General features: G+C 36.6%; 1 protein-coding gene across 3 annotated transcripts in view; it reads right to left on the bottom strand.

Moving 5' to 3' along the window:
• MAGI2 (membrane associated guanylate kinase, WW and PDZ domain containing 2) overlaps window positions 1-25,616 on the bottom strand; it is a 1,132,900-nt gene that overhangs the window by 474,940 nt on the left and 632,344 nt on the right. For all 3 annotated transcript variants that reach the window (XM_081102532.1, XM_081102533.1, XM_081102534.1), the window contains exon 3: window positions 5,180-5,299. In XM_081102532.1, the coding sequence (XP_080958658.1) occupies window positions 5,180-5,299 (120 nt within the window). The remainder of the gene's footprint in view (window positions 1-5,179; window positions 5,300-25,616) is intronic.

Below are 25,616 nucleotides of genomic sequence, written 5' to 3'. Positions count from 1 at the left end.
TGTTATACTTCAGGTAATAGCAAAAAATGTTATTTCATTTTCCTTGATTTTGTATTTGTTATAATTTATGATACTACGTTAGTTAATTGATTCATTTTCCCTCTAGTCTCTTTTGGGAAATTAAAAAAAAACACCTTAGAAAAAGGTATTTGCATTACATATCTTGAAAACAGCTGGGCTGACAAAAGTCCCAAGTCAAAAGAGAATTGTTACATTTTCATGTACAATAACACCTCCAGTCCTAGTGCCTTTCACAGGAGCAAAGCAGCATGCAAAAACCATATACTCTCTGTCAGTGGTTCTGAACTCAAATTGAATCACTTACCAGAAATGGCATTATAAGACCTCAAAGGGGTGTAAAACTCCACTAAATGTTGTTCCTCTACTGGTAAAATAAACATTAAGTGAGTTTTATGTGTAAATGTTTAGTGTTCCTAAAAATGAACATTCAAATGCATGGCTTAGAATCTTCCACAGTAAGAATGTTGCCAAAAGAAAGAAAAGGAAGCAAGTATCAAACAAACAAAACAAAAAAAAAATGTTTCAATCTTGGAATAAAGTAACAGCTGGACCCTTTTAACTATAAACTCCAATAGTCTACTGTTGTTATGGAGGTCATTACTTACATAGTAAAAATGTTCTCTTCTAATAGGGTATAAGGAAAAGGCAAAAAAGGAAATGCTATTTCATTTTGGCTTCCTGCAATGACAACAACGTTAACATCAGTGAAAGCATTGATCTGCTCTTCAGGTAGTATTATTTACATTTCAGTGGGTAGAAACTTGGACTGATAGAAGAAGCATGGTTTTTCTCAAGGATATTTGTAGTACCAATAATGATTTCTCTTCGGATTGAATATCTCTTTATCACTCAATGCTTAGTTGGGAATAGATTCAAAACTTCAATAATAAACGTGTCAAGTTCATGTTGAAAAAAAGCTGATATTAAATTTAGTTATTACAATAAAATAATTTTTTGTAAAATTTGTTATATCTCTTCTCTCATCATAAGGGTGTCTGGCTTGTTTTTCAAGAAAATTATTTGTACTTGATAGTTAAATTTTTATAAAAATGTATGTGCTATCTCAGTTAGAACAGCACACTTTTATGTACAGATGTGAAAAAACTTGAATTTCACAGTCCTTGTAATAAAATTGTTTACATCACTAAGGTAAGCTGTTTGCAGTAGGCTGGAGTCCATAGATATGAGGGTCCATGAGTAGGAGAAGCCACAGCAATTAAGATGAAGGTGAGTGCCATATTTTCGCTATCTTCTGTCAGATGCCCAAAATAACTTGCTGGTCTTGATTTGGTTCTCTTAAAAGTTGGGGCACGGTTACAAGTGAGCTTATATCCATTTAAAAGAAACATTTCGTTTTAGGGTTAGTAACTTCCTTAATAGATAGAAAAACTACAGAAGCACTACTCTGAAACATGATTGCGGATGATCTTAGTATATGAATTAAAAGAAACGAGAGTCCAGGCACACTCATGGGACCTGAGGTTAATTAATGACAATATTAAGGACACAGGTTGAGGCAGACAACTGGTACGAGTGCTCAGTGAAACCATGAATCAGCATTCCAGATAATTGGAAGAAATGTCAGGCAGAACGCACTGATTAAACCCTGGGAAATTCAGAACTTTGGACAGTTCCTAAAGACAGGCATACTTCCAGGTAGAATACTTAACGTTTAGGTAACCAGACCTACTCATTTAATGCTACCTCTTGGTGTCTCATTTATACCTGCATGTGACCTTAATCCCAAAGGAATGATCTCATTCATCCAAAGAACTCTGTGATCTGTGTTTCACATGTATTTACAACTTCAGTCCTGGCATGAAGGTTCATAATGTGCATGTTACCTGGGGTTATGACAGGCTTGCCACTGGGCCTTGTTCTAGTAACTTACTTTTAAACTTGACTGAATATAAAAAGGTGAACAAGTGATCATCCAAGGTATGGAAAAGCGTCTCTTTACCAATACCTGGTCCTTCAGAGCCAAGGCCTCTGGGCCATTTACATGAAATGAAGTGTTCCGCCTGGGTCAGGGGTTGGTGGTGCAGAAAAAGGCTCTAAGAATCTGCTCAAGTTCTGCCTAGGGCCACAGGGCATAACTGTAGATGGTAAAGCAAGCACATGAAGGTCTTCCCTGCAGCCTCTGGTAAGTGACGGAATTGCTCCTTTGAAGCGAGGACTTTGAGTCAATTTCTACAAGGGATAACTGTAATTCAGGACAGTCCATCTGATTTCTAATCAGAAAACAAATGCCATTTAGCTACATCTATTCACCAAGATTAAAATTAGAATTGTTGACAATGAGACAAAATGTATACATATGAAAAATGCTTAAAAGAATATATTCTTCTTCATAACTACTTTTCTAATGAGTGTTTTCTGTTCTGAAACTGAATGGTGAGGTGAAGCACAGAAAAATCATAAGAATGGTTTTCTCAGTTACGAGCAACTTAACCAGACTTTTTATACAGGTCTTTCTTTATCTTGCTAATGAAAAATGAATGGGTGCCCAGTTCCCAAAAAGAAATACTCCAAGTTGGCAAGCATTATAGGCAAAAAGAAGCAGAGTTTCTCCCTACCTCCAATTGCAGCATTAGCAGCTTTGCTGTTTTGGTTTGTGGGTTGCAATCAGTCCTAAGAGCCCCACATGGTTCACAAGTCTGTTACTTTGATGCTTAGAGTAATTCAATACCTTCTTGATTTCTTTTTTTTGGTGGATTCACAAATATTAAAGATTAATTTTCTTATCTTTTGAGAGCTTTAAAGAGTACTAAGAAGGCATGAGAATATTCCAGTGCTAGGAGAGAAGGGAGCAATGGCCCTACCACTGAAGAAGGAAGAACATATAATATAGAACAACTGGGATTTTATTGCAGAAATCTTATGAGAGATTGATGTCATGAAGGAGTGACAAATATTCTAGGGTATTTGTTTAGTTCAGTAGCATATGATTGTTATTCTTTACAGTCTGAGAGCACCAAAGTAGATAAGGTATTCCCTAGTTTTCCTTGACAAATAATACATTAAGGGTTAGCCCTGAATCTAGAGCTCAGGATCAATTCAGAAGGAATGGCAGTAATTTTTATTAGAATGTCAATTCCACTAGTTTCTCAACTATAATTGTAGGAAGATGTGGAGATTCTGAGATTGGAGAATGCACCCTAGGTGTCCATCCAGATAGTTATGTGACCTGAGAAAAGAGCTTTTTATTTAGCCAAGTACATAATTTGTAAATAATGATATTGATTCCCCAAAGTCATGTATGTAACTCAGCCTTATTACTCAATGATCAGCTCTGATTACCCCAATGCTGGGGTAATTCAAGTTGGCACCAAACTGAGCAAAGTACTGTCAATGCTGAAAAGAACGCTGAAGAAGATTTAGGACAACCCACTCTGGGGCTCATAAATTGGTTATGTTTGTGTGGTTTCAGGATATTCAACTGGAATCTAAAATTTAAGCTAGACTATATATTTAAATATATTGATATTAAACTTCATGACATCTAATTCATCATGAGAATATTAGAATGAATTTAAAATGAATATTTGGTTTAATAGTTTCACCTTTTATACAGTTAATACAGTTTTTATTTTTAAAACCAGAGAAAAGGTCATATTGTTAATCATTCTACTCTTGGCATGCTTCTGTTTGTTAAGACATTGGTTCTTTGCTATGTAAATATTATATCTAGCTAAAGTAATTAAATGTAATACATTATTTTTGCAAATATGCAGCCTAATGAATGCCACTAAATAATGTTGCAAACCCCATAGGAAAATACGCTATAAAACTTTTTGCTTGTTACTGACTTCTTCATATAATGATTTTCTATAAGTTAGACCATTATTTTTTCAGACATAATTCAAGGCAGGCTTATATGATTAACACAACTTCTTTATTTAAAATATTTTCAATCAGTCTCCACTATCATTTATTTTTGACTATCTGAAGAAGAAAAAAGACCCGTGTATAAAACCATTTTCTCTCCGTTGGTATTTTTGCCTGTATCATGTAATTTGGCAATAAACAACTAAATGTCTCAGCCTAAACTGTCTGAGGAGTGTGAATTAAAAATAAAAAAGAGTTTTTAATACTTTTAGCAACTTAAAAATATTGAGTTCTTAAATAACTATAGTCTCCTGGATCTCTGCAGATAAATGAAGGAGGTAGTAGAGACCCTAACTATTCACAAACCCAGCTTATTTGCTGATGGTAGACCTCAGATATTTTATGGGCTAAGAAGCAGTGTACACATTATGAGTTTTGTTTATAATATCACTCACTATTAATTGCAGTTCAGTAAACTAGATTCATCTTTAGACTTAATAATACATATAAGTATAATTTACACATATAAGAACTGTAAAGATGGAATGAAAGTATTATTTTCCACTGGTTTTTTTGTTTTATTATTTTAAAATCTCGTTATGCATACACAGACACATAATTTCATTAGACATAAACTACATGCATGCAGGTGTTATTTAAATGTTTAAATTTGTTATGTGTTATTTATTTGATGTTTCAATTTTATCATTCCCTTTTTACATCTAAGACTACTGAGGGCCAGAGATACTAACTGAGTCACATAATACCTATAGTGGGTAAATAATAAGGCAGATCATGGCTCGTGTTACAGTGCTCTTTCCATGGAAACCTACTTTCCACATTCAAGGTTTCAATTTCATCTGTTGTTCTTGTCTGACTCAGCTGCACCAGGGGACCTGCGATTGTGCTAGAACTTTGAGTGGATCCACAGGATTATTTCCCCCTCCATCATTCTGCATGGGAGGGAAATGAAGACCAGTTAAGTGAAGTAACTGGAGAAAACTGGAGAGATCATGACAGGACTTGAACCCAAGCTCTGTGCTATTTTAGTTGCTACCTAGATATGAAGATAATTTGTCTGCAAGATCACATCGTAGCCTCAGGAGGAAATCAAAGATACTTCAGTGGATACATACATTTATCTTGGCATTTTAAGAGTAGAATTAATTCAGATGTATTTTAGCCTTCCTTTAGGAAATAGATTTCTAAAACGACCTTATTAAAGCTTTCAATCCGCAAACAGTAGCACATTGGTAACCTGGTATTTTAATGAACTTGAGAGGAAAAACTGATGCCACAAGGAATAGATATAGCGGTAGAGTTTGCTTACCTTCGTAAGTCCCACTTTCTAGGAGAGCACCACTTTTCTCTAATTCCATAAAATCTTCAACAGTGATGAAGATATAGTCCACTCCGGGGACCTCGCCCTCCTTATGTGGCCTTGTAGTGCCTGAATAAGGAAAATTAAAAATGAAAGACTTTAAGTGGTGTATTGCTGAACTTTAGAAATACCAGCATACTTCTGAATATTCAGTAAGACTTGTTTGTACATCCTGCTAGTTCACAGTTTGCATTTGTCCTTCTGTTTGTTTGAAAACAGAAAAGATCAGGGGTTAAAGATTAAAGTAAATATACAAAGCATGTTCTTCATCACATGTATAAAGAGTCCATTGCCTTGAAATGTGGCTGCAAGGATTTTCCAGTGAAAAAAAGGCAGACCATTGTGGCTTTTTTGAAGAGGTGGTTTGAATGCTGGGCCAAGAGCCTGCTAGCTCTGGAATTTACATATCTCATTTCTATGAATGGACCTCCATTGTTCTGTAAACTGCTTTGCTATGACATAAAATACAATAGAAAACAGAAATGTTAGCAAAATGTCAATTTTTAGGAAATGGGGCTGCTTTCTCTTGTTAATTTTACACCAAAAAACTTACGTGTGATCTAAAGAATCACAAAATCATAGTTACTTAAAATTAAATAATTAAATAATTAGAATTGAGCCATAATTTGAATTGGGTTAGTGTTGTAATGCTCATAACACAATTTCCATCCTCCCTCCCTCCCTCCCTTCCTCCCTTCCTTCCTTCCTTCCTTCCTCCCTCCCTCCCTCCCTCCCTCCCTCCCTCCCTCCCTCCCTCCCTCCCTCCCTCCCTCCCTTCCTTCCTTCCTTCCTTCCTTCCTTCCTTCCTTCCTTCCTTCTTGCCTTTAATTCTGACTGAATTGAGAGGTGACATGCTGCCCGAGGTTACTGCATGGGTCCAACACTCCCGTGTCTTGTGTCACCTATAAAGTGAATGGAGCATATGTGGACAGCCTGACAGGATGGACAGCCTGTGGCTCAGGACAGCTGCACTGGAGAACACAGGCTTCCAGACCTGCTGTCCAGTTCAAGAGGCAAGAACCAAAATGCAGACATAGTAAAGGCTGTGGGTTTGTTTCCTGGCACGTGTCCTTCCTTAAACATTCCCTAAGCTTCTTTTCTTTTTCTATGCCACCAACATAAGACATTTTGCGTGGTCAGACTGGAATTTGCATAACACATACTTGAGAATAGTATGCAGAAGGCAAATATATAAACAAGGTAATAGTACCTTGGTAGTATTTTACTAAAATCTCTGCCATATTCTCTATATACTAAACAAAAAGCATTTCAAACCCGTATTTTTTAGTTCCACTTTCCAAAACCTTTATCAACTAAACCATGAAAATAGCCAGTAAGCTCTCCTTTTGCTCTGTTAGAATCAAATCTGAACTGCAAATGAGAGGCATTGACTAATGTCAGAGTATGCAATGTGCTAAGGAAAATTGATTCGTGGTAAAAATTAATAATTTCCATTGAAAACTGGTTTTTAAAGATCTGAAGGCATTTTCTTTTTTCCATAATCATGTTTAATGACTTTCCCTAAATTTGTTTTTTAATTTGTTTAATTGAGTCACATTTTGCAACATTTCCTACTGTTTTTATTCTATTAAATATAAACCTCCCACACCGAGTATGCATAATGTTGTCAAATTAATGTTTCTATGAGAACCTTCACTTTCAATATCCTGACTTTGATGTGCTTAACCCTTGTGGATTAAAAGTGCTTATCGTGGTTTTGGGCAATCAATTTGTTTTTCTCTCTATTTAGAACACACTCTAGTCATTAAGAAAAATCACATAGCAAAGTTTCAATTTTCCTGCCTAATTTATCTGCATATTTCAGAAGCTGCATGCTCTGATTAATTAACTTCTTGCAGTGTAGTAACCCATTCCCAGCACAATGTGAGCACAGGACCGACCACATGCTTAAGGGCAGTTTCCAGGGTTCCTGACTTGACTTGAGTTACCACTGGTGCTAAATTCTAGGGAACACATTTGTGGTTGTTCTCTTTCTGGGAGGACCATCAGTACTGGGGCTCACTGGGTGGTTTCCATCTTCACATTGTACCTCGAGGCAACGTGACTGAGTTCTTGCCTTGGAGATGGACTCCCAGTGGCTGCAATAGTACCACCTGTGACTGTTGACCTGCTTGATGTTGACTGCCTATTTAACCTATTTCATTATTGCTTGAAGAACTTCTACACTATAATCTCAAATGCTGCAATTATTAGCTTTAATATCCATCTTCCATCCTCTTTTCTCATGTTGTTCTTCTTTCTAATTAAAACCTCCAGTCCCTTAAACTCTCCTGATATTCCCCAAATTTGGCTTCATTTGCCTCTCTAACCAACTAAGGGACTGAGAACAACCTAGACTCTCTTCTTTCTATTAGTTCACCTTCACCATTTCCAGACTCTTAATAAGCCCCCACGTTTATTAGCTATTTCATTCATAGACTGCAATTGCTACAGAAAACCATAAACTTTCACTGACATGTAACCTACAAATTCAGATTATCTAATGTCAGTCTGATTCTACTTAATGCATGGTAATCCTTTTGTATGTCTTCTTCCTTCAGTGTCACAATGCCAATGGTTTTCTAATACTCAACTTCTTCAACTTCTTCAGTAGGAGGTTAATAGTTCATTTTCTTTTTGGTAGAGTAGAAGATAATCTGAAATCAAATTTCCTAAATTTTCCTAAGTTTTGCCTCTATTATCTTCATTATCTCACCCTTAATTGGAAACATACATCCATCTTGCTAAGGCAAATCCTTTCTCATGTCAAAGTTTAATTTTTTTCCTTAATCCTCACCTGAGATTTTTTCCATTGATTTTTAGAGAGAGGAAAAGTGGGGTGGAGAGGGAGGGAGAGAGAGAGAGAGAGAGAGAGAGAGAGAGAGAGAGAGAGAGAGAGAGAGACATCAATGTGAGAGTAACACGTCAATTGGTTGCTTCCTGCACCTGCTCCAACCCAGGTGGGGATCAAACCTACAACCTAGGCATGTGCCTTTGACCAGGAATTGAACCCTCAACCTTTCTGTGCTTGGGCCAGTGCTTCATTCCTCTTTAATAATATTAATGGCACTACTAACAATAATACAATAACATTGTTGATAGCACTACTACTACTAATACAATAACTTTGAAATCTATTATAATCAAAGTTTTAAATGAATTCATTTCCATTTAGCCTAACACTTCTTAAAAAGAAAAAAATTATGATAAAAGACACAGAGTACCCTTTTATGGTCTGGGTATAAAGAAATATATGTTGAGATATAACTGTATTCCCTTGAAATACATACTAATATGTGGGACACCTGGTTTATACTTATGAGGGTCCTTTGTGTTTTGTTAGGCTGATACTTACTGGTAAGGACAGGAAAGCCTATGGACTAGGTTGCAAGGCACAAGACCTTCAACAACAAAAGTCAAAAAGCTAATTTTAGATTTATGTGTCCAAGGAAAATATATATTAGTTGGTGGTAATTCAATTGGCACCAGAAAGAAAAGGCAATTGGCTAAAGAAGACAGCAATTGGTGATCTATGATCATTCCTTTGGAAAGAAATATGATTCTAAAAATCAAGCAAATAATCTAAAATGTAATGAAGTACTCACGATGGTTAATATGTAGGTAAAGGTAATTAATATCTAGACTGCAGAAATTGTTCAGCTGAATTTCATGAAGCAGGTAATGACCTCAGTTTTATGCTGAAATAAGTATAGTTACTTTCCCAATTCAAAAGATTATGAATAGGGGAGTGACTGTGAAGTAAGACTCAACAGTAATAACAAATAATCACCTAGCATTAGGAATAGGGTGGAAGCTAGAGAGGATAAAAGAGGAAATACAGACGATTCATCAACAGCTAAAGTTGAAGCTCACCTTTTATTGTCCTTCTAAATTTGGTTGGGACGTTCCTGAGTGGTGTTTAGAAAAGTTCAATAAATCTTATTATTCAAATTATGGTTTATGTATTTCATTCTTTATGTCTTCTGGACCACTCTTGTAAAGGAAAATTTGATAGAGCAGAAATAGAGAAAATGCGACTAAATCGAATCTTTGCTTTATCTCCTCTTCATTTCTTTAAAAAAACACCCAACTTATTTATTTAATAATTGTTACATTAAGAAGTGCATGAAAGCACCTCCTTCATGAGTTAATAAAAACATACAGTATTTCTGCTCAAAAGACATGTCTGAAGAGAATGAATTCGCTCCCAAATGCTTAGCTTATTACTGATACATCGTGAAAGCACATGAAGGCCTTTTGTCATTTTGTCACCATGGCAACCGAGGATGCCAATGAAATGTCTTACTATTTTTTTAAATGAAGGAACATTGCCTCTTTTGCGTTAGAAAGAAAAGAGTATGATGTTTGTGGTAAATGTAATTCTAAGCACATTTTCCCTCAGCCTTCTAATGTTTCCTAATCTTAAAAATAAAAACAGTCCCTGACTTACAGGAAAGTACTGCTACCTCGATGATGGTCAGTGCAGTCATCTATTCTCATCTGTGCTGATGTGCTGACAGTTCCACAGTGCCCACTGCTTCGCAGGCCCCGGCACATATTGGCTAAAGTATGGACTGGGAATTGCTTGTTAATAGTCAATGTGTTGGAAGCAGATGGGTCATTGTTTGAAAATCTGAGAAACTGCATTCTTTTCTTATGCATGTTTCTGAATATATTCTCTATTTATTCCTGCTGTTTCTCAGCTGCAAGCTGGAGGAAATAAATCTTGACAGCTACAGTGACTTCCTCTGGATTCGACCTTTAATTAACTTACTCTTAGATTTCTGAAGACACTTCTTTAGTTTGTCACTTACTCATTAGCAAGTGTGATCATCACCGGATTCTTGTGTGTACTTCAAATGAAAACAGTCAGGAGACTCCTTGGCCAAAGCCTCCAATCAATATTTACATAATCAGCCTAAGCCTTGGGTTTTATCACATTTATTTTCAATTATATAAAATCCAGAAATATAATTTTATAGGTAGAGCTAAAGCAAGCAAAGCAAATAATACAGCTTGGGCTATTGAGTCCTATGTGATAGACAGATTATAAAGCAATCTGAGCTTTATAGATTTCTTATCATCTGATGGGGTAGATTGGGTTAAGGCCAGAAAAGAAAACTAACTCTGATTCAATCAATCACCTATTCTGTATAAAGAATTATTTCTTGCCACAATAAAACATTATATATATTTTATAAAACACTTAAAATGTTACATATACATTTGTAAAATACCAGTAATAACTCTGACTTATTTTCTTTTTTAAATGTTTTCATTGATTGTAGAGAGAGGAAGGGAGGGGAGGCAGCGGGGAGAGAGGGAGGGAGAGAGAGAGAGAGAGAGAGAGAGAGAGAGAGAGGGAGAGAGGGAGAGAGAGAGAGAGAGAGAGAGAGAGAGAGAGAGAGAGAGAGAGACATGAATGGTTGCCTCCCATACACACTCCTACCAGATATGGAACTCACAACCTGGGTACATGCCCTCACCATGAGTCCAACCAGAGACCTTGAGATTTACAAGAAGACACTTCAACTAACTGAACCACAAGGGCCAGGGCGTGACTTACTATCTTAACAGTGCATTGCTCAAAACCCCAGTAAGTATTTTAAAACTCTCTTATTCCCCAAAAGAGTGTCCTGTCACTTATTGTTTAAAGCTACATTAATATACCAGTGATTTTTAACTGGTGTACCACAAAAATTTTAAAATGTGCAATACCTATTTAGTCAGGGGCACTGACCTCTTTTCCCTTAGATTATCAAATTAAAAAAATGACAACAGCCCTAGCTGGTTTGGCTCAGAGGGTAGAGCGTTGGCCTGAGGAATGAAGGGTCCTAGGCTCGATTCCACTCAAGGGTACATGCCTGGGTTGCGGGCCTATCCCCTGTGGGGCTTCAGGTGGCAGCCAATCAATGATTCTCTCTCATCATTGATGTTTCTATCTCTCTCTCCCTCTCCCTTCCTCTCTGAAATCAATAAAAATCTTTAAAAAAATTACAACAGCCAACACAATAGCCATCTGTTGTAAATGAATGAAAATTATACCTATTTTTTCTCAGATAAACAAACATTACAACATTTAAAATTATAACATGTTTTTTGGTGTGCCACAGAATTTTAGTCATTAGTTTATATGTGCCATGAGATGAAAAAGATTAAAAATTGCTGACATATACTAATAATGTTACATATCTTTCTGACAAAGAGAAGTTTTTGAAGAACAAAACCTCTTCTTGATTGTCTCTGTATATAAAAGTTCAGACTAATATCCCATAGGGCACCAATTACTCTTTTACATCTTAACGGTTTGGATTGAGGCAGCATCATACCCAAAGGAGCGATTCTGAAAAGGTAGGGTGCACCAAAATCACATGGAGGATTTGTTTGCTGAGTGTCACACCCAGAGCTCCTGTTCAATACCTCTTGGGAGGGGCCTGAGAATTTGCATTTCTAACAAGTTCCCAAGTGATGTTAATGCTGGCCTGGGGACAATAATTTGAGAGCCAGTGCTCTAACCTCAGTCACATCTCTGGAAACCCAAACTAAAAGCAGTGTTAAGTTTCATCATTCATTTAATCAAATCAACTCATAAAGCAAGTACTTCGTGACCTTGGCATTGGCCTTAAAATAATCTACTGTTATGTGCTGCGTTCAGAGGAAACAAGCCATTCTTGCTTTGCAGGTATAGAGGTGATCAGAGTGATGAGAGGTAAACTGTACCACCACAGTGCACAGTTACGTACCACACATTGCTTTTTCATCATTCTTTTAGAAGTTAATTGAATTTGGAAAATAATGGACTGATTTTTATGTATGCTTGCTTAAAAAGAACTTTCCTTATTATCTGAAGTAATTCGAACTATTCTGGTCTTACGTGACAACAATATGACTTACATTCCGAAAGACATGGGAGGTTTTGATACAGCTTGCCAGGAGTGAAAAATGATAATATGGCAAGACAACCCACGTGTCTAATGCAAAAGATCTCTTACATTGAGGAAAAAAAACTATAGTGAATACAACAAAATAGAAGGTACAAATGAAAAATCTGTGTATCTCTAACAAGCAGAAAAAATAGAGTCTCGATATTTCCCTTTGGCAAGGTATCTGATTGTTAAATGTTAAATTACAGTTTGTTTGCAACTATTCTAATCAGACTAAATCAGGGAATGGGCAGCATGCATTGTAAAATAAAGATCTCTGTTGCAACAAATTATTTAGACAAACGTATCTTTTGATCAACTGTATGATTTCACTTGCACAATTATGTCCCTGGTGCAAACACTAGCAAAACTATAGAGGTGAGAAATGTCATTCGCAAGTCAGTTTATTTTATCGTCCTTTGTTGCTTGAATTCAGAAGCCATGATACTGAGTAAGAAAGACAGGCAATGTTTGGGGTGATCATTTTTGAAGTTTACCCAAGGTTACACATTTTCAATTTTAAGGCCTACACGAAATGACCATAATTATTGACAGAACCAAGGCATTGTTGACCACTGACACCAAGCACCCACACACTGAAGAAAAGCTAAGACAAAGTGATTCAATTCATAATTGCTATATAGCATCTGAGTCATCACTATGTTGGAGACAACAAATTAAATCTAAATCTTATCCATTTCTCTACGGATGGGATTGTTGAGAAAATGTTAGCTGCGTACATTTCTTTTCTCATGAATATTCACAGTCCAGAATAATTCACTGCTTATGGACATGAGTAGATAAAATGACTCACCCAAGTAAAACCAGATTTCTACATAGCTATATTACTGGCTCTTTTAGCCATTGTCACAGTATCTAATAAACCTAACTCCAGGATAAAGGAATACTTCACTTTTACTGATGAAAAAGGGTAGAAAACCAAAATCTCAGGGTTCCTGAGTAGACAATTAATTTCCTGATTATTTAAGAGAAAAGATGAATTTCCTTTTTGTTACCAAGTAATTCCATTTTAAATGTTTGATTTTAATTCTTCATATTTAATTTTGGTAGTTCTATAACTGACATTCTATAGGATTAATTGAAAGAGGTTTTGACTCATTAACAGATAATGTTTCAAGATCACATAGTGGATGAAAAGAAAGGAAAGATTAGTTCCTTTTTATAAACACAATAGATATTTAGTTCAAAGCTTTTATACTCTCCTCATGTAAACTTAATCTGGGCCAGAACTAAACTGTACAGATACCACCAGCCCTCTGAGCAATGCAGAGACACTCTACTCTTTGACCTTCCTTGCACAGAAGATTCAGTGGATCATAACTTTATCATTTTATCTCTATTAAAATCTTGCAATGACATTAAATTTTAGTATCAGCATATGTCTCTATAGCATTATATATTCCCTAGGTAGGTCCTAGAATACAGAAGTTACAGAATACTAGAAAGTTCAGATGAAGGTAAGAAGGCAATTAACTATTAAAGGATTTCAAAATACTGAAATGCCTGCCATATTATATGGCACAAATCATCTATTTAGTGGCCAACTTGTACCCATTTAAGTTCTCAAGTATACACATGTCAAATGATCATGGAAGAAAGAAAAGAAGGAAAGGAAGTCGGGAAATGTTATTAATGTATACCCAATAGATGCCAGATAGGTTTCAAATGCATTTTACATGTTATCAAATATGTAAATCAAATGATGGTGTTCTTTATTACAAACAAAAATCTACACTTCTGCTGAATTACTATAAACAAAGCAATAACCAAAGAAAAGAAAAGAGAAAGGAAAAGAAAAGAAGAGAAGAGAAGAGAAAAGAAAAGAAAAGAAAAAGATGTGGCTGATGAATATAGCAAAGTATCATATGAGAAGTTTCCTTGTGTAAATACTAATATTAATAAGCATTAATAATTATTCAGTTCTACCCTGTGTGAGGTACTGTATTTTGCACTTTACTCTTTTACTCCTGCATAAGCTCTTCTACTTCTTTTAATAGTTTCATAAGGTGGGTAGCATTCTACTCATTTTACAGCTTGATTAACTTGCCCAAATCACAGGTCTGGTAAGTGGCAAAAGTCAGGATTCAAACCCAGTCAGTCTGGCTGCAGAGGCCAGGCTCCTATGGAATAGGGCACTCCACTCTCACCCATGAACTGCCCTATATAGATTCTGTTGTCTGCCCTAAGAGAATAATAAAACTAGGAGTCAAATATCTTATTGAGAAGCAATGAGAACTCAGCCATCACCTAAACTGTTTCTGAGTTAGGATAGAGATATCCAGGATCATAACTCAGGACTATAAAGAACATAGTAGGTAAACACAAAGGAGAGATATTTTTGCCATGAAAAGCCCAAACTTGTAAATCTGTGAAGCTACAGATATTTTAAATGAAATATAATAGAGCTCTGAACAGCAGAAAAGTAATTTCACAATAGAGAAATTACAAAATATTAAGTATTAGATAAAGTTTTAAATATTCAGATCATGTTTCCCTTTTACAAATCACATTATAGAAATATGACTTCTAGCCTGACTGGCATGGCTCAGTGGTTGAGTGTCAACCTATGAACTCTATAAGGTCATGGTTCATTTCCTGGTCAGGGCACATGTCCAGGTTACAGGCTCTCCCCAGTGGGGGGCATGAGGGAGGCAGCCAATCAATGATTCTCTCTATCATTGATATTTCTCTCTCTCTCTCTCTCTCTCTCTCTCTCTCTCTCTCTCTCTCTCTCTCTCTCCCCTTTTCTCTCTGAAATCAATATATATATATATATTAAATGTGACTTCTAGAGATGTCAACAAATATTTATTTGGTACCTACACTGGCTGCTGGGAAGAAAAAAAAACTTAAAAATTGTTTTAAATTAGTCTTTCATCAGGAAGGCATCAGGTTATAAAGATACATACAACCGCAGCCACCTGTATACTAATTATTTCAAAATAGTACTGAAAACGATAAATACAATATATATTGTTAAATATCTTAGAAAGATAAGTGATGGTTTAAAGCAAATACAACAATATATAATGAGATGTATAACATACAGTGAATTAAAATGAATGACAATAGCACAAAGGGTGCGGGAGGGGAATGGAAGTGGACTATGGTAAACTTCTGATAACGTATATGAAGGGGCATATTACTTCATGGCTGACATGGTAAGTTTAAGGTGTACAATATAAAGCTTAAAGCAACCTCTAAAACGCACATGCAATTAAAAGACAAAAATCACCAGATTAGAATAAAAAAGCAAGTCCTAACTCTATGATATGGCTTATAGTATAAGGAATACATTTCAAATACAAAAAAATAAGGGGAAATTGAAAGAATAGCAACAGATATGCCACATTAAGAATAAAGCTGGCATGCTATAATAGTATTAGAAAAAGTAGGCTTCAGAGCAAAGAATATTAAGAAATAGAGGGTCATTTCATAATGATAAAGGTGTCAATTTATCAAGAGGACATACAAATCTTAAAATACATTCAACAAGAAGCATAGAATTTCAAAATACATGCAGCAAAAACATAGAACTTCAAAGAGAAACTGACAATTCCACAATTATACTCAGAGATTGCAATACCCCACTTTCAATAATTGATAAAACAAGTAGACAGAAAATTAGTAAAGATGTGGACTTGAACAACACTATCTACCAACTTAACCTGACATTTATGGAATACTCCATTCTCCTGCAGCATGCCATACATTTTTTAAGTGCATATAGGAAATTTACTACCCTAGCCGGTTTGGCTTAGTGGATAGAGTGTCGGCCTGTTGACCGAAGGGTCCTGGGTTTGATTCTGGTCAAGGGCACGTACCTTGGTTGCAGGCTCCTTCTGGCCCGGGCCCTAGTTGGGGTTCCTGCAGGAGGCAAGCAATTGATGTGTTTCTCTCACATCGATTATTTTTCTCTGTCTTTCCCTCTCTCTTCCACTCTCTCAAAAAAAAAAAACAATGGAAAAATATCCTCGAGTAAGAATTAGAAAGAGAAAGAAAGAAAGAAGAAAGTTTACCAAGATAGGCCATATCTGGATCATAATACAAGTTTCAATACTTCAGTATGGATGAAACAAAAAAAAATTGTTTTCTGATCACAATAAAATTAAATTGGTGACCAATAAAAGAAAGAAATCTAGAAACGTCCCAAATGTATTGAAGCAAAACAACACATTGCCAAATAGCACATAGGTCAGTGATGGTGAACCTATGACACGCGTGTCAGAGGTGACAAGCGAATTCATTTTTTTGATTGATTTTTCTTTGTTAAATGGAATTTAAAAATATAAAATAAATATCAAAAATATACATCTTTGTTTTACTATGGTTGCAAATATCAAAAAATTTCTACATGTGACACGGCACCAGAGTTAAGTTAGGGTTTTTCAAAATGCTGACACGCCGAGCTCAAAAGGTTCGCCATCACTGCCATAGGTCAAAGAAAAAAATCAAAAAGGTAATTAGAAATTATTTTGAACTAAGTAAAAATGAACACACAGTATAACAAAAATGTGTAAGATGGTAATAAATCAATAATTAAAAAGTTATAATCCAATATATCTATATTAGAACATTAAAAAGGTCTCAAATCTGGAACTAGGAAAAGAAGAGCAAGTGTTGGTTTGCAAACTGGTCCCCTACACAGAGGACAGGAGAGATGGAAGAAAGAGTCAGACTACTCTGGATTGGTAGGTGGCAGATTTAATAATCAAGTAAATTTACATATGAGGTTTATGTTGGGTGGTCCCAAGAGAAGTAGATCTCCATGCCTGCCAGGCACAATCTTAGAAGTTTATATAGAGGCCTTATCTGGGTTGGGTTACATAATCCATCCAGATGGTCTTAACAACACACTGCTGGCTCAAGGCAGCATCCTTGTAAATGCTCCTCCAGTGGGAACAGTGGGCGGAACATATATTGAAGCAGGGGGTCCCGCGGGGGTGAGGCCGACAGAGTCCTAACGAAGCATGCCCGACTCCGGAGACCAGGTTCAGTGACGCAGATCTAAGTTTATTGTGTAAGTGCAGCAACATATATAACATTCCAGACCAATCAGAAGTTTACACCATCCTTAGGGCAACCAATGGTAGGAAAGTTAGGGTACTATGTAGGGGCTCTAGGGGGCTTACTCAGGCGGGCGCTGCCACTTCCCGGTGTGCAGAGGAAGCTTGTATAGGCGGAGTGCGCTCACGCCATTGCATCTGCCACTGCACTGAGATAAATCTCCTGAGCTCTTCCCACAATATATTACAAGAGTAGGTGAGGAGGGGAGGAGGAGAGGAGCCTCCAAATAGGGCTTGCAGGTCAACAGGTGATCATATCCTCTCCATGACCTCCTTCAAATTAAACCCAAAGTAGAAGAAAGGGAATAATAAAGATCAGAGTAACAGACAATAAAATAAAGAGTAAATAATAGAGAAACAATAAAACCAACAGCTGGTTCTTGGAGAAGATTGATAAAATTGATAAACCTAGCCAGACTGACCTCAAGAAACAAGAAAAAAACACAAATTACCAACATTAGAAATGAAAGAAGTAAAATCACTTCAGATTTAACAGATATTAAAATCTTATTAATGGGATAGTATTGACACATTTATGCCAATAAAATTGACAACTTAGATTAAATGAACAAATTTCTTGACATAACTAAAGCACATTTAAGAATACATGCATAGCCTGAATAGTATAAAACTGTGTGTGTAGTGTGTGTGTGTGTGTGTGTGTGTGTGTGTGTGTGTGTGTGTTTGCAGTTAAAAACTATCCATCTACGAAAACTCCAGGGCCAGATGACTTTGCTGGTGAATTCTACCAAACATTTAAGGAAGGTATAATACCAATTCTACACTAACTCCAGAAAAGTGAAGAGGCAACAATATCCAATTCATTTAGCAGGCCAGTATTATCTTATTACCAAAACAAGGCCAAAATTACAAGAAAATAAAATTATACACTAACATCTCTCACCAACATTTTTATACATATAAAAACTCTTACAATATTTTAGCAAATAAATACAGCAATATGTAAAAAAGATAGTGCATAATGTCCAAGTGAAGTTTGTAGCAGGCATCCAAAAGTTGCTTTAACATTAAAAACCAGTTAATATATTTTACCAGGTTAATAAACACATATATAATCCATTTAATCAGAAACATATGAAAAGAATATTTGACAAAATAAAAAATCAACTTCTGATAAAAACTCAGCAAACTAGGTTGCATATCCTATCTAATAATAGACAAACATGGTAATAAACCATAACTTCGCTACCCTTCCCATTGGCTAATCAGGGCAATATGCAAATTAACTGCCAATCAAGATGGTAGCCGGCAGCTAGGCAGCTGAAGCGAACAGGAGGCTTGCTTGCTCCAGTGATGGAGGAAGCCAACGTTCCCCGCCTGCCGCTGCCGGCCTCTGAGCTGCAGTCTAAGAAACAATGTTGCAATTATAGAAGCTAAACAAGCTCCAGAAACCTGCTTTCAGCCAGCTTCAGCCTCAGAGCTTAGAGCGGCAGTGATGGCAACAATGTTTCAATTATAGAAGCCAAACAAACCCAGATCTGCTTTCAGCAGCCGAGGTCTAAGAGCTGGAGCCAAGCCTCAGAGCTGAAGCTGGCTCTCAGCTCCAGTGACAGCTATAGAAAGTAAATAAATCCCAGAATAAAAAAAATTAAAAAAAAGGAGAGGCTGGGAGCTTCAGTTGCCTGCCAGCCTGAAAACGGCCCTCAGCCCCTCACCCAGACTGGTCAGACACCCCTGTTGGGACCCCCACCCTGAAGGGGGTGTGACCAGCTGCAAACAGCCATCATACCCTCATCCAGGCTGGCCAGGCACCCAAGCGGGACCCCCACCCTGATCCAAGACACCCTTCAGGGCAAACCAGCCATCTCCCACCTGTGCACCTGGCCTCTATCCTATATAGTAAAAGGGTAATATGCAAACTGACCCGAACAGCAGAAGGACTGGGAATGACTGGTCACTATGACACACACTGACCACCAGGGGGCAGACTCTCAATGCAGGAGCTGCCCTCTGGTGGTCAGGGCACTCTCACATGGGAGGAGCTCTGTTCAGCGGTGGTGGTGGGAGCCTCTCCTGCCTCCTCAGCAGCGCTAAGGATGTCCGACTGCAGTTTAGGCCTGCTCCCTGCTGGCAAGTGGACATCCCCCGATGGCTGCCGGGCTGCCAGAGGGATGTCTGATTGCCATCTTAGGCCCAATTCCCTGGGATGTGGGCCTAAGCCAGCAGGTGGTCATCCCCTGAGGGGTCCTAGACTGCGAGAGGGCACAGGCGGGGCTGAGGGACCTTCCCCTTCCCCCCGAGTGCACAAATTTTTGTGCACCGGGTCTCTAGTATGTGTATACATACATATATATATCTAATATATATATATATATTAACATATATATGTTAAAATAGCATTTACATAGTGTTTAAATGTGCACAACTTGTACGCCTACAGCAAAATTATGGAAAAAAATGTGTGACTATAAATACCAAATCCAGTATTACAGTATCTTTGAAAGACAATAGAGGAAAATGGGTCAAGAAGGGAATTTAAAGAAGGGTATAATGGAGGAGATTCAACTGTATCTGCAATGTTTTATTAAAAATAAAAAGATCTGCCCTGACTGGTTTGGCTAGAGCATCGGCCTGTGGACTGAAAGGTTCCCAGGTTTGATTCCGGTCAAGGGCATGTACCTTGGCACATCCCCAGTGGGGGGTGTGCAGTAGGCAGCTGATCGATGTTTCTCTTTCATTGATGTTTCTAACTCTCTATCCTTCTCCCCTATTCTCTGTAGAAAATAAATAAAATATTTTTTAAAAATCTAAGCAAAGACATAAAAATATTAAAATTTATTAAATTTTGGGATATACTCGAGTGATTGTTGTAATCTTTTTCCACTCTGAGGCTTAAAGGATGATAATAAATAAAATGAAATACTAAGTAACATTAAAATAACATTTATAATTATGTTATGCTGTGAAAATGCTTATGATGAGTAATGTTACATTAACACAAGTCAAAATTATTATATAGGAAGACAGCAATTTTGTAAATGTATATATGCATGTGCATAATAGTCTGCCATATATTTACCACAATCTATTTATCTACTACTAATGAGAATCAATGACATTTTTGTTTCCAAATTTCACTGTTATAAAGAATGCTACAATAAATATTTTTATATGTCTCCTGTGCACATGTTTTTTCTATTGAATATGCTTAGCAATATAATCATTACTATAACAATAGTATTTCTTTATTAAGCTATGGGAGAATATAATGGAAGGTCCCAAATATAATGTTGAAAAAAGATAGTAGAATCTAACTCCTGTTCCTTGCCTACAGAAAACAGCCAACTTCTACTTGAAAGAAAATCTGACAATTTATGACAGGCTTAAAGCAACCTTAAGCACTGCCAAACAATCATACTTACATAACCTCATTTCCTTCCTTTCTCTATTTTTTCAAAACTATTACTTTCTCTTCAAACCTTCTTCCTTCTTAAAGTCATATATTCTTGGTTATTTCCTGTCTCTGTTACATAGTCAATCCCACCCTTATAATTAGACACAGGTTGAAATTGATGTTACTTGGATATATATTACCAGAACCTCATTGATGGGCAGTTGGCAATAAAGAAATATTAACATTTAAAATGTATAAATATTTTGATCAAATAATCCTACCTCTAGGAATTTATCACACAGATATTCTCTCAAGGACTCCAATATGTATACACAAAGATGTCCACTGCAGCATCTTTGTAATAGAAAAAACTAAATATAAAATAATTGCTTCCTCACTATCTTCAATTCCTAATTAAAAAGGCTCAGTACATCAGAGTAGTAGGAAAAGAAGAGCTCTCTGTACACCATGCTTACATTCTAGGTGTTATTAGTCTTACTTCCAAAGATACAATAGCTATTACCTGAAATATGTTCAATCCTTAATATTTTCTTTCAACAACTTGTATCTTCCTTCACTAGTCTATCACTCATTTCGGCATCATGTAGGGTAGGAGCTCTCCATTATGATTGTACATTAGAATCACCCGGGGAGATCAGAAAATCAGCGGCTACACCTCAATGAATCACATCAGAATTGGGGGGTTCGTGCCCAGTCATTGCTTCCCAGGTGATTGTAATGTCCATCAGCCAGAGTTGTGTACCATTGATCTCTGGATATCATCAGTAATTTGGTTTATCATCAGAAAGTGAAATTCTTCAATTGAATTCCAATTGATTCCTGTCTAGTCTGAAAATTTAGAGACATAGTGAAATTTATTTTGTTTTCAGGAATCCTGATGGTTGCCTCTATAGTTTTTATATAGTTTTAAGTCTGCTGATGTCAGTCAAAATATTTTGCTATTGAAATTTGATACATTGCAGGTTTACAGTTTTCACCCTGGGTGACCAGCCCCATGACTTAAAGAGTTTGGCAAACTCATTCTCTTACACATTTCAACGTTCTACGTCAATAGGCATTCAGGCCAGGCCCAATGTGGCGATTCATTTCCTTTAGCTGGAACATTCTGACTGGTTGCCCTTTGCTGATCTTGAGCACTTTGTTAAACTTTGTGTCAGGTAGTGGCACTTGTTCTACTTCCCTCAAAGACTTGTTGAAAAAAATATTAATCTCTACTGTTTTATGTCTGGTCCTTTTTCTTGGGAATGTATGAGTTGTGATCAAAAAGTAAAAAGACACTTTTTAAAAAATTTGTATTTTTAAAAGATTTCTAAAAATAAAACTGTCAGAGGAGCATGAAAATGAATATTTACATCATAGGAGTCAATACACTTATTCCAACATACTACTAAAGTAAAATTTTCTTTTACAACTCCACTTTTAGAATTGCTTTTGGATTCAGTGGCACCTTTTTGGAACATCTACCGCCATAGCAAAATTTCAATGTCAGAGGCTGAATTTGACTTGTGAAGATAGCAGCTAGAAGTTGTTCAAATCGAAATCTAAGTGAATTGTTTTAATTGCAAATTAATGAAGTTAATACCATTGGGTTCAAAACAGAGGTGTGACTAAAAGTAATGAAACTATTTTCTTTATTACTAATCCTGGCAGGGAGAGTAATTGACAATTTCTTTTCTTTCTTTCTTTTTTTTTTTTTTTTTCTTTTGGTCACAGCAAGTTGGAGGGACCCAGCTGTCAAATTATCCAGAGGTTATTAAAGGCCTGTACTTTGGCATGGCCATTCCTATTGTTACTGGGATAATGTCATACAGATGGGGACGGTGGTATACAGTAAAGAAATCAGTTAGCCTCTGGGATGGAGTAAATTTTTTATTCTCCCTAGACCTGATAGTTCTCATTTGTAGAATGAAAATAATAATGCCAACCCTGTGAAAGTGCTGTGAGGATTAAATGAGAAAGTATTTTTAAAGGCTTTATGCCAACACTTTTCTCATTCTGATGTGCACAGGAGACTCCTTAGGATCTCATTAAGATGAGGTTTTTCATCAGTAGATCTGGGCACGGCCTAAGCTTGTGTGGTTCTAACACGCTCTCAGGTGATGCTGATGCCCCAACCACACACAGAGTTAGAAGGCCCGAGCCTGGCTGGAGCAGGTAAGTCATGAACTCAGTAAGGGTTAAATTTCATTCCTTCTTGAATGCCAGGTATCCATCTTTTATCCTTTAGGGCAGCGGTTCTCAACCTGTGGGCCGCGACCCCCTTGGGGGTCAAACGACCCTTTCACAGGGGTCGCCTAAGACCATCGGAAAACACATATATAATTACATATTGTTTTTGTGATTAATCACTATGCTTTAATTATGTTCAGTTTGTAACAATGAAATTGGGGGTCACCACAACATGAGGAACTGTATTAAAGGGTCGTGGCATTAGGAAGGTTGAGAACCACTGCTTTAGGGGCTTGGATTTTGAGCAACAATTGTAAGCATTGATTCTACTGCATGTGAGATCCTGGGTATTAGCACAAGAAAAGTGACTCCGGGTGCACACACTAAAAAAGGATGAGCCTCCATGTGTATGGGCTTAATATATTCAGTCGATAATAAAAATGACTTATGTTCCTATTGTCTGAACTATCATTTCAGAGAAGGGGTAGACAGTCATCTGGGGCTACAAGTAAGAAACAAAACATCATTTTGGAAGGGTCTCCAAAAACAAATGCCCCATGTGTCATTTCCATGGGAGTTGGCAAAGAAAATGAACCAGAAGAACTGAAACCAGGCAAAAATAGGCTTTCGCAGTCAGGCGGTTTGACTGGGGATTACCTCTTGAGTGAATAGTAAAAGGAGAAAGAGCCTTTCATAAAATACATACGGGGAGCACATAGGTGGAGAGGACATTGTTTTTTTGTTAAAATATTTATGGGCAGTTATAATGAAAATATATCTTTGTCATTCCAAGTCAATCATGATATTCTGCAGTAGTCTTTGTGCTCCCTTCACTAAGGATGGCTGCTAGCTATTAATCATTTCAAATGTAACAAAAAGATATAAGGGATATGGGCATTCTGAAATAAAATTAAACCTTGCTCAGCTCTAAATACTATTCTGTTTCAGGTGACATGATGATGTCTGGCTAACAAGCACAATACACACACAATAGTCACTTCGTTCCTTTGTACCCAGATAGTGTCACCTCACACTGCCAAGCAGCTACTCAAACACAATCAAGAAACAGATGCATTCTCAGTGGTGATTCAGGGAGTTCTGGCGAGTAGTCTTTTAGCAATCCTTGACAAGGCACCTTCATCACAGTTCATGAAGCTTAGAAAACACTCTATCATCTTTTAAGATTCTTAGTGGTATCTATCACATCATGTTATTTCAAATCACTCATAGCGTATCCTGGAAACAGCATCTCCCTGAGGCTTTGAAGTAGTTTTGATGCAGTAGTAGTATTTTTACCCTTAAATAGACTGATGATGCAAACCTCCAGACTCTTCCTGTGCACTTTAAGTTGCTTTCAGATAATTCAAGCAACAACACAAAATATAAAAATAAACACTGATAGATACACATATACTAGGAAACTTTCTGCCTTTGCACTTGGCTCACTTAAGTGATAGAAACGAAAAATAATTTTTTTTCTTGCTAAGTTAATTGCTTCGATGCCTACATTGTTCTGATTCATTGGATGTGTATCACTCCCCTATTTCAGATTATCCACTGTAAACAATCTATGTGCTTTGTTTTTAACTCTCTTTTTGTTAAATACAGTCTGGGTGTGTACTGTTATTTTACTAGTATAGCCATAGATGACTTCATGTTAAACATATTATTTATAGAGCCATTACTTTTAAAGTCAACCAAAAGTCTGGGTTCTTTTATCTTTTGATATTTGCATCGATGAAATGTCACAAGAATGACAAAATAGAGACTACTTTTGCTAACCAGATAAGCAAGCTCATTTTTTTAATAACCCATACAGACATGAACATGTATGCAAGCATTCTTATAGGAGTATATAACTAGAATCCCAAACACAGAATGCTTAATGAGCATGTACATTGCTTTTGTAGGCTACTTTTCCAAAGTAGAGAACTCATAAATATGAGGGTTATTATCAGAAACCCAACCAAGAAAAGTAGCTCCAAATTATTTTGATTCTTTCAATAGTTAGATATGTCAAGATTCGGGGTTCTATCCTAAAATGGACTAGATTATGTCTACTCTATATATGTACATTTATTGTATTTAATTAGGATAAAATAAAGACTTGAGGCAGTGAGAAAGCCTAAAATACCCTAAATCAAGATAATGGTATAATTGTTCTAGGTACTTTTAAGGTCAAATATATCTTGAGTATGAGGGTCCTTTTAAAAGTGGTAATTTATATATTTATTTCAGATTTCTGGTAACAACTGCCCTGCTGTGAAATTAGTAATAAAGGAGAAAACAGCCAAAAGGGGGGGAAAAAAAACAACAAAAAAAAACAACACCTGTGCTCTGAATAGACCGGACAATAACCACTACTGGATGAGGGTTTTGCCAGGAAAGGGACTTCTGAAAAATCAGAACTGTATGCTCTATGCAGTTTGTGTATGCATACACTTCTTTATACGAAGAGTACTTTTCATTTCATAGTGACTACAAATATTAATACAAAGCTTGAATTGCCTTTATAGAATCTCTATCTTTCAACAAACAACTATTCATTTTATAAGTTTGTCATAGTACCAAATCAATGGGGAGAATCCTACCCTCAACCAGTGGGGAAAAACAGGCAAACAGACATTTCTGCAGGATAGCATCCAAAACCTGCATTTAATTTCCCCTCTAGATCCCTAGTCTCAACTCGACTCAACTTGGACCCATTGTAACAACCAAAGTTTTTTCCTTCACACTACTTTTACTCTATTTTCATTCCCTTAATATCCACCACCTAATATTCTCTGCCCTTTTTTTAAATACTCACCTGAGATATATTATTATTGATTTTA

Source organism: Myotis nattereri (genome assembly GCF_964212035.1).
Source record: "Myotis nattereri genome assembly, chromosome: 11".
In the NCBI taxonomy this organism is placed as follows: Eukaryota; Metazoa; Chordata; class Mammalia; order Chiroptera; family Vespertilionidae; genus Myotis; species Myotis nattereri.
The sequence above is the reverse complement of the archived record's forward strand: the minus strand, read 5'-3'. Positions and strand labels throughout refer to the sequence as shown.